This window comes from Berghia stephanieae, chromosome 2 (assembly GCF_034508935.2).
Source record: "Berghia stephanieae isolate SIO BIC M18660-M18661 chromosome 2, UCSD_Bste_1.3, whole genome shotgun sequence".
NCBI lineage: Eukaryota > Metazoa > Mollusca > Gastropoda > Nudibranchia > Aeolidiidae > Berghia > Berghia stephanieae.
The window spans coordinates 93,208,140-93,218,088 of NC_088361.1; the positions used below are offsets into that span (position 1 = coordinate 93,208,140).

At 37.5% G+C, this 9,949-nt stretch overlaps 1 protein-coding gene across 3 annotated transcripts in view; it reads left to right on the forward strand.

Moving 5' to 3' along the window:
* LOC144965886 (uncharacterized) overlaps positions 1 to 8,499 on the forward strand; it is a 53,033-nt gene extending 44,534 nt beyond the window's left edge. For all 3 annotated transcript variants that reach the window (XM_078901713.1, XM_078901712.1, XM_078901711.1), the window contains 4 exons: positions 651 to 1,677; positions 3,884 to 4,088; positions 5,022 to 5,078; positions 5,482 to 8,499. In XM_078901713.1, the coding sequence (XP_078757839.1) occupies positions 651 to 1,677; positions 3,884 to 4,088; positions 5,022 to 5,078; positions 5,482 to 5,606 (1,414 nt within the window). In that variant the 3' untranslated portion in view covers positions 5,607 to 8,499. The remainder of the gene's footprint in view (positions 1 to 650; positions 1,678 to 3,883; positions 4,089 to 5,021; positions 5,079 to 5,481) is intronic.
* The last annotated feature ends 1,450 nt before the right edge of the window (positions 8,500 to 9,949 follow it).

Below are 9,949 nucleotides of genomic sequence, written 5' to 3' on the forward strand. Positions count from 1 at the left end.
CCCCATCTGTTTCTGTCCTTGGCTCTCTTCTGGGTAGCCTCCCAGATGAGGCCTGTCACTTTCAATCCATCAGACAGTGAGCGCTTCCACGTCTGTTTTGGTCACACAACATTTCATGTCCCTTGGGGGTTCCAATCGAGCGAGGGACTTTATCAAAGAAAAATTGAAATGTAAAGAAAGCTGTGGAAAAAATGGATTGTGTTATTTTTAGGAATAGGGGAAGAGAATGAGTTTTTTTCTCCCCCATTTCTTAACACTATCCAGTTTCAGTTTTCTTTCACATTTAATCATTTGTAAAGGGGAAACATGAAACATTAAACAATAGTTTGTCTTGTGTTGATTATTAAAGCATGGCATTTCGCCACATTCATTTTTATTTGATGAATTCAGAAATTTTGTGAAGGAATTGTGGATTGTGCTCATAGTAAATTACAAAAGTGATGTAGTAGATTTATTATTCTTTATAAATTTTATGAAAAGTTTTACTCTCATTAATATACAAAATTGTCTTAAAGTGTAAATAAATTTTTGTAGATGCAAATTTTAGTTGTCTTTCGATGTTTGAAGAATGTATTGTGTAAAATGTTCAATAACTATTTTTAAATATTAAGATTCTTCTTCTTCAACAACTGTTACTTTTTTGTCCACAGTCACGTCAATAATGTCAGTGACCATGTATTCTTCACCATGACAGAAAAGGATGATGTCCTTGGTCAAATCATTATCCCAGTCGCATCCCTCCTGACTGTCAAAGGTGTCGTGAAGAAATCACCTCTCAAAGCACACAAAAAATGCCCAAGCCCAAAAGGGGAACTTATTTTTCAGTGCTATGTCTCCAAACAGCGACCCACCATGATCACCCCCCAGATCCGGTCAGGATATAACAATACTTCGGGTCCTCAACTCACCGGCTTTCAACGGTTGAGGCAAAACTTTAACTCCTCCACCTCTCTATACCCCAACAAAAAGAAAGATTCCATTAAGGAGGAAAAGGAAGAGAAACGCAAGACCAGCTCACTGGCAAACTTCAACAAAAAACTCTCCAAATCCATCCATGACATTTTTCATCTGGGTAAATTGACGGGGAACAACGATGCAGACGAAGATCAACAGATTAATTCATCTAATAACAAGGGCAAACGATTCAGCCTGCGTTTTCCTAGTGTTGGGTCAGGTCTGGATTCTTCTGGCAGGGAGATTCCTGTAGTCACGCACATCGTACCAAACATGGCCACAATCCATGGGGGAACGAGGCTATGCTTGGAAGGTCGCAACCTGGGCCTTGGTAAATCAGACATTGTAGAACTGTTACTCTGTGACTCTGACTTGTTAGATTCTGTTGAATTTGAATCAGAAAATCGTATCTATGTAACGACCAAAGCCAACTCAGCTGGGAAAGGAGACTTATGGATAGAAACTGTCTCCGGTGGACAAAATGTTCTAAAAAATGTATTCACATTTGTGGATCGATCCGCATCAACTACTCCAGTTATTGAGAAAAAGCAATCCGCTTCTGATACGGGATCCATATCTAGTCGAGGCAAAAACTCGGCATTAGCGGAGAGCCTAGCTGAAACGCCAATTCCAGAGGATAAGGTTGCACCTTCGACTCCAACACCAGAGATAAAAAAAGGAGATTTGATTCGACCAGTGGAACGGTCGAGTTCTCTCACTGAGGTAAGTCTAAAATAAAATTGATTCTTTGTTTCACTTAATTTTTGTCAGTAATATCTGTGAAATTTTTACCTCAGAACATGGACTGAATGTTCCTGATTTTCTCAGCCTTGCAAGGGAGATAATGGGTATGGGGTGTTTCTATTCTTTCTTCAAATAGGCAAGATGTGTATTGACTTTGGTTCTTGTCTTACTTGACTACTTAATGCTTTGTATAAGTATGACTATCCATTAATGTTTTTGGTTTAAGAAGGGTTTTAACCCAACATGTTCCTTTTTTATTCCACTATTATCTTATAGTTGTATTGTCCACATCGTCAGGCAGCTTTAAAATTCACTTCAGTTTCATGAGCCATTTGGCAGGTCTGATTTTAGTGAGGAGAAGAAGAAGCAGTTTTTATCATCAATTTCACCTTGAGAAACCAGGACAAATTTCGGATCCAGAACCAGTCAGCACTAAAGGACTTCTTGCTACTATTTGTCTTTCTCATAGCTGTAATTGAATGTATAATCAATTCGTTTCAGTTCATGGCTTATCACTAGACATATGATAAATATGCACTGCAATGCAATAAAGATTTATAGCAAAGGTAATAGTATTTTTCGTATAACATTTACGATGGAAACTTCTCAACACTTTACATCAACATACATTATTTTCACACGACAGGTACCTGAAAAAAACCTATGCAGATATACATATTTTTTTTTACAATTATATTTAATCGTATGAATTCAGTGGAGTTTGTGAAAGTGAATATTATGAAAAAATATTACCAATTATTCTAAGACAATTTTTCTCAGAGATTTTCTTTGGTTTAGATATTTATTTATTTATTTTTTTCATTAGTTGGAAGGGATGAAATATTTCTATCTAGATACATCATTAAACAGTTTGGTTCCAATGGATACCATGCAGGAAAATCTTGTATTTTGGTGGGTGGGGGGGGGGGGGGGGGGGGGGTTGGTATTGTTGATTTTTAAGCAGTAGCTTCTAATGGACAAACAAAGAAAGCAATGCAAACATCATGAAAACACTAGGACTAAAAAAGTCCCTGCTAATGAGTAAGATAAAAAAGCTGAAACTCAATTACTTTGGGCACTTGAAAAGACACGACACACTAGAGAGAGATGTACTGGAGGGCATGGCGGAGGGCAAAAGAGGCAGAGGAAGACCACAAAGAAGATGGCAACAGGATATACAGGAAGGAATGGCTCAACAACGGCGTGACGGAATGTGGCAGATGGGCACAAGACAGAGACTTCTTCCGAAGGACTGTGTGGGAGGCTACGTCCAAGTGATATGCCACAGAGAGAGAGAGAGCGAGAGAGAGAGAGAGAGAGAGAGAGAGAGAGAGCTTCTAATGGCATCGCACTACAATTTTATGAGAATTTATCCTGGCAGTGAATTAATTACCGTGTTTATGCACAGTCGTGAATCTATCAGCAGCTGCATCACTGTGCAACAATCAATCAGATGCTCTAGATGGTCTCCAGGTTGTTACCACAACGTATACAATTAGGCGATTTTGTCAGGACCTACTGATGAAGGGTTGCCGCATTTTTGGACATTAGTCTGTAGGCTGCTACTCAATCTCTTGCTGGTACAGAGGCCTGGCAACATTTTCTCCCAGTTTTGAAAAGATGACATTCGCAAGGGATCAAAGTTTGGCAATTGTTAGGTCACATATGGACTTTTTAAAATTCACTCCTTCACTGAAATAAATAATTAATCATTCAAATGTTTGCATTTGTGACCATTTGCCTCAAAACAGTATTGTGTCAATATGATTTAGATGCCAAAAATCGAATTTACAGTAAAAAGTATAAGACTTTTTATGCTTTGTTGGGAAAAAGGAATAAAATGTCTTTAACAGTTAACTGCTGCACTCTGAAAAAACATGTATTTAAAAATTTGGCCAGAAAACCTATCCTTCAAATATCGATTGATTTAAATGACAAAAACTCTCAAACCTGGGACACAAGGTCCCTTTTGTTAACAGCTCCTTTCTCTTCATCTCTCATTTGTCTTTAGTGTTTCATTCATTGTGTTTTGTTGACCAAGGGGAAACCCGAAGCATCCACATCATCTGTCTTCATTAATTTACTTGAAGCTTCAGCTCCATTTGACTATTGTTACGTATTTCGTTTGTAAATTTTGTTTCATTAATTTCATTGTTACATATTTATGTTTCTAATTCTTTTGTAGAAGGACCCACCAAAGCCTTCAAGCCCCAGACGGATTTCAGCCACCATGCCCAGGACACACAGCAGCAGCTCTGCCGACAACCCAACAATCTCCAACGACTCAGACAGTCCTAACAGTGGAAGGTTCAGAAAGAACTACCAGAAGCATAAACGTGGAGCCAGCGAGTCCATCGTGGCCATCACCAGGGATGCTGAAGCCAGAAAAAGTATGGATGCCTCTTATTTATGTGCTTTGAGGGAGAAGGGTGAAGGAGGAGAAATAGCTCAATAGGATTCAATAGTCGTAACGTCACTTCCTTCCTAATGACGCATGGTAACTTAGTAACACTGGCTCTAAACTATCGGAACAATGGCGGGCGCCCGTATGAAATATTTCTCCGGCAAGCATAAAAGCGTATCCAGAGGGAAAAACAAACATAAATATGATCATGTTTTGACTTTTACACATTCTGATCACAAGACATATGAAAAGTTCTAGCCAGCTTGAAGAATAAAAAGTAATGATTTTCTTTGTTTAGAACCAAGATGGCGTGACATCAGACTATTGAATCCAATTGGTAAAGCACTCGCCTCACAACAAATTATTGATCCAGATATCGGTCATGCTTTTTACTGACTTCCCTGTCCACCCAGCAGTGATTGGGTAGCTGAGTTTAATAGATCTAGCAGAAAATACTTTGTGACAGTCTAACATCCTATCCAAAGGGTAACCAGCGTTTGCTACACTATTTCATCATGTGGGGTAAGGGGGGGGGGGGGAGAGTTCAGAGTGGCTCACAGGCTTGGCATTGCACTATGATGGGGATGGTTACTGGATTTTATAATGATGACAGTGGTGGTGATAGTTGTGGTGATGACATTGATGATGATGATGGTGGTGTTGATGGTGGTGGTAGTAGTTGTGGTGATGACGTTGATGATGATGATGGTGGTGTTGGTGGTGGTGATAGTTGTGGTGATGATGGTGGTGGTGATAGTTGTGGTGATGATGGTGGTGTTGGTGGTGGTGATAATTGTGGTGATGACGTTGATGATGATGATGGTGGTGTTGGTGGTGGTGGTAGTTGTGGTGATGACGTTGATGATGATGGATCATGATGTAAATAATGAATTCCTTTTCTTTTCCTCCCATCTTCCAGGTAGTGAAAAAGCTGAGCTTCAAGGTGAAATCTTACGTTTATATAAAGAAAATGAAGGTGAGAGAATGGATGTCAGTGTTGATACAAACTTTTTTCTTATCTGTAGTTATTTTCATTGATGTTTTTAACAAAATTTGGATTCAATCCCTCCTCCTCTTATGCGCACCAAACGATTATTCTTAATTGCCAATCAGCTGTCTAATTACATCTTATTTCACACCAATAAAATGTGCGCAAATATTCTGCAATCGTTGAATAACATTGTTATTCAACGCATTCAGAGCATTATTCAACAATTGCTTATTTACTAAGAAATGATAGGGTTTTCCAATGAGAGAGGTGGAATAAAATCAATTATTTAATTGCTTTCTTAGGTCATCGACATAGGTTTTGATGAAATAAAATATGTGCTTACTTTTTTTCTTCTTTTTTTTTTTTTTTTTTTTTTCTGCCCATTCAGTGTTGAAGCAAGAGAATGCCGACATGAAGCAATACATAGACGGATTGGTTGCCAGAGTGATGATTCATTGTCCAGAGGCTTTGGCAGCGGGAGATGACTTGAAACCTCTACCCACACGGCCATGAGGATGTTGTTGATGGCAATGTCAGTGACTATTATCATGTGATTATCAAGTGTGTAAAGAGGCGACAACCCGCTACTCTATTTACATATCAAAAGTTATGACACAGATTGTAGAACAAGCTATAAACACATGCTAATCTACATACAATGAAAAAGTAGAGTAGACGCTGCACTTTAATTCACAGATTCAAGTGATGAGGATGTTTTGGGTTTCCCCTTTGTCAACAAAATATGATGAATAAAGACACAAGACAAATGAGAATTGTGGGGTACGGATGAGAGTTTACTCTCCTTAACAACACCATCTTGTCATCTGACAATCCTGTTTTACATCATGTTTTCTTGACCAAGAGTAAACCAAATCCGAAATGTCCTTTTCATTTGTTTTTTTTTAAAAGTAGAATTAAGCCTCTATTCTATTTTTTTATTCACTTGTCATTTACTTCTCTGAGCTTCAAGCAGCAACATTTGCATTAAGTCTGCACACAGCAAATTCCATTCCATTGTGCGAAGGACTTTTCTTTCCTTTTATCATGGTTGTGTTTGTAAAGATTTATTCCGCAATGCTGCATATCTGATGTGAGGAAATTCTGATTCAATGATCATAAAAGAGGAGAAGAAGAATGTTCTGTGACTAAGAGACAGAGAAGAGAAGAATCTTTGATCAAGCATTGATGCAATACTTAATCAAACAATGGTGTTTGTTTATAATTTATTATTATTACATTAGTCAAAATTCCAAGTAATGTGAACAAAAGTTGAATGAAACAGCTCCAATACATAATAAAATTCTGAACATGGAACATTTCTGACTCAAAATTCTTCTTCAGCCTATGATAAAAAATCAGTAAATCAAAGGTTATAAAAAAAAGGAGTCCTGAAGAGCGTTGAGGCTCGTGGAGCCGTAGTTTATCCCGGTTTTTGGTCAGAAAAACTCTTGACTGCACCAATGATCAATCTCGGTCCTTTTGCGCGTGAAGGGAGTGCTCTACCAACTGAGCTACTAGCTATCAGGACCCCCCCAAAAAGGTAATACTTCATGTATAATACATCGGCTGAAGAAGGGTTTTGAGGCAGACAAGTTCTCTGTTTAGCATTTTGTTATTTTTTGAATCTGTAACATTCATTATTGTCCATTAATTTTTGCAGCCCACGGCTTCTAGCAGCTTATTATTCAATTTCCAGGAAGCAGCTGTGTTTTTTTGTTGTTTTTGTTTTTTAATTTTTATTATTCCTATCGATTTATTGTTATAGATTTACTGACACAATTTTTACATTTTATGTACTTGACAGATGTAATGTTTAAATGAACTTAACTGGTACATGGCATGGCATACCTTTTGATAAATTACTCAATCTTTAAGGTTATTAGCTCGAACAGTAAAGCATCCATGGTATGGATCTATACACATTAAAAATGATAATCAGCCACCGTTTTCCCATTCCTCTCCATTACTTGACCAATGACCATTTATTCTCTTATCAACAAGGCGAAGGCACTGTAGTAAATTTCTTGGGCCTCAGTTGTTAGTTTACCAACAGATAGTGATGGGCGAGTCGGTGATTAATTGATAAGTCACTTGCCTTATGATCAGAGGCTTACAAAATGTTCAAATCCTATTAGAAATGCTGGGATATTTCCCATACCTTTGGTTTTTAAAAGCCCTGTGTCAGTCACTTAGGAGACTTTCATAGGGGATCTGCTGCCTACTGCTGTATTGAAAAGGCATGAAAAAATAATGATAAATCTTGAATCGTAAGCTTCAATTTATTAGACGAAGACAGATACACATAGATATGGTCAATATTTATCGTTATTTTTTCCTTCGTGCTTCAAGCAGCAACATTTTCATGAAAAAGGCATGGAAATATTGATTTTGCATTTTTAAAATGAATATAACTATAACCCTTAGAAAACTAATTAAAATTTTTTTTTAAATTCATTTTTCTTTGTTTTATACTTTTCACAGTCCACAGCTTCTAGCAGCCTGGGAAGAGTCCTTTGACCTCCCTCAGTGGGCAAAAGGTCACGCTGTGTCTTCTATCCCCTTATATCTGTTTTCTGAGTTGCTTTCTGTCTCTTTCTCTTGAAATGGGATTACTTAGTTTTCCCAGTCCTGGCTGGAGTCCTTGACTGGGAGGGAAACAGTCAAATGGATAATTAAAGTTTTGGGAGATGGTATTTTTTTTCTTGTAAATCATCTCTCTGTATTGTTAGATATGTATTCTGTAAACATTTGAGTGAGATCTTGTGCTGGTGTCTGGATGAGACTTAAGGTGATTTCAAACTAAGTACATTGATGATATGCTCTTGAAATTACATCTATTCCCTTTTTAACCCAATTCCCTTTTGTCTTACCTTTTCTTGGGTGCTTTGATTGTAAATCTAGAATAGTTTGACTATTCTATTTTCTTCTTTTTACTGGCACTGATATGACCTAAATGTGTCACAAGCGCAGTAAAACCCTTACAAACAAACAACAGCAAACTTCTAGCAGCAAAAAATATTCACTTTAAAAACTTTTTGAAACTGACTGTTCACTGCTTTTTAACCCCAGTTGACTGTCGAGAATACAGCCATAGGCTGTCAGAGACGGAGCGAGGTCACGATAAGGGAGCGAGGTCACGATTAGGTTGCGGAACGAGTTGAATTGTACATAGCTTAATTTGTTAATAATGTTTTAAAAGCTTCATCCATTCCAGTTTATACTACAATAACGGTTGTGAGATTAATACAATGCAACAAGATACTCTATATGCATACATTTGTGTGAGTTGTGTGTGTGTGTATGTGTGCGTGCACAGGTGAGAGAGAGAGAGAGAGAGAGAGAGAGAGAGAGAGAGAGAGAGAGAGAGAGAGAGAGAGAGAGAGAGAGAGAGAGAGATTGTGAGCCAGTATAGAGGTACATGTAAATACCAAGATATTACTTATATATTTATATATAAATAATGATTTTATTACGACGTCATTGCATGTTGTTTAAGGTTGAAGAATACTTATTATTGTGCGCACTTTGATATTAATCACCATATTCATATTTAATCATTCATTTAACCGTCACTCACCATCTTTGCTGTAATATAGCCATTCATCATCATCATATGTTATATTATTATTATCTTTATTAATGTTATCAAGGGAATGAGGGACATATATTATATATACAGTAGTAACTAATAAACGTGTACTCCATATATTATCGGTATCAGTGTAGAATAATCCTGTCATGTGTTCAGTAACGCCTTGGGTTATTTTTCCAATTCATTTTTTTTCAGCATGAGAGAAGATGCATTGATATATGTTACCCACCATTTGAAATGGTATTATGTCGGGGTGATATTAATGCTAAAAATAGAACTTTTGTCCCAAAAATATATAACTTTGGTTACGTTTATTAGTTTAATTGAAGAGATTGAATATTATATTGTTTCATAAAGTGCATAAATCCAAAGTTTCACACGTCTAATCATTTTAACTTTATATTTAATTGTAGTCATCTGCTTCATGAGGGGGAGGGGGGGGGGTGTCTGGATAGCTCAGTTTGTAGAGCACTCGCTTCACATGCAGAGGGACCTTGATTGATTCCTGGTGAAGTCCAGATATTATTCTTATTCCATCCAGCAGTGATTAGGTAGGTAGCTGGGTCTGTCAGATCTGGTGGAAAGTACTTTGCAATAGATTAGTGTCCTATTTAAAGGGTAGCAAGCAATTGCTATCGCCCATTTCACGCTATATAGAAACTTAGATGGGGCTCTGGCCCCAAGGGTTTAATTGCTCTGAAGGACTACTTTTATACATGGATACCTCTGTATAGAGCTTTTAGACTTGGTGTAGTCTCCTTCGCTCCTCCTCATCTATTAATGATTGGACCAATTCTTATAACTGAACTTGTTTCCTATCTGCCACATCTTGAAGTAACAACATTTGGATCGGGTCATGTATCAAAAAAGATCTAAAGGGCTCAGTGTATGGGTGTTTACCATTGGATCAGGGCAGTATCATCGCAGTTAATTTTTTTTTTTTAATTTGAAAATCTCTGAGCTGAACATTGTTATCTTTTCTTACTAAAAGAGGAATTGGATATTTGGTAACAAACCAAAGCAATACATTAATCTGATATTTCGTGTGGTCGTACAGTCAAAAGACGAAGCCTACCCTTCATCCTCTCATGTTTGTCTCTCTCTCTCTCTCTCTCTCTTTCTCTCTCTCTCTCTCTCTCTCTCTCTCTCATCTCTCTCTCTTTCTCTCTCTTTGTCACTCTTTCTCTCTCTCTCTCTCTCTCTCTCTCTCTCTCTCTCTCTCTCTCTCTCTCTCTCTCTCTCTCTTTGTCTCTCTCTCTCTCTT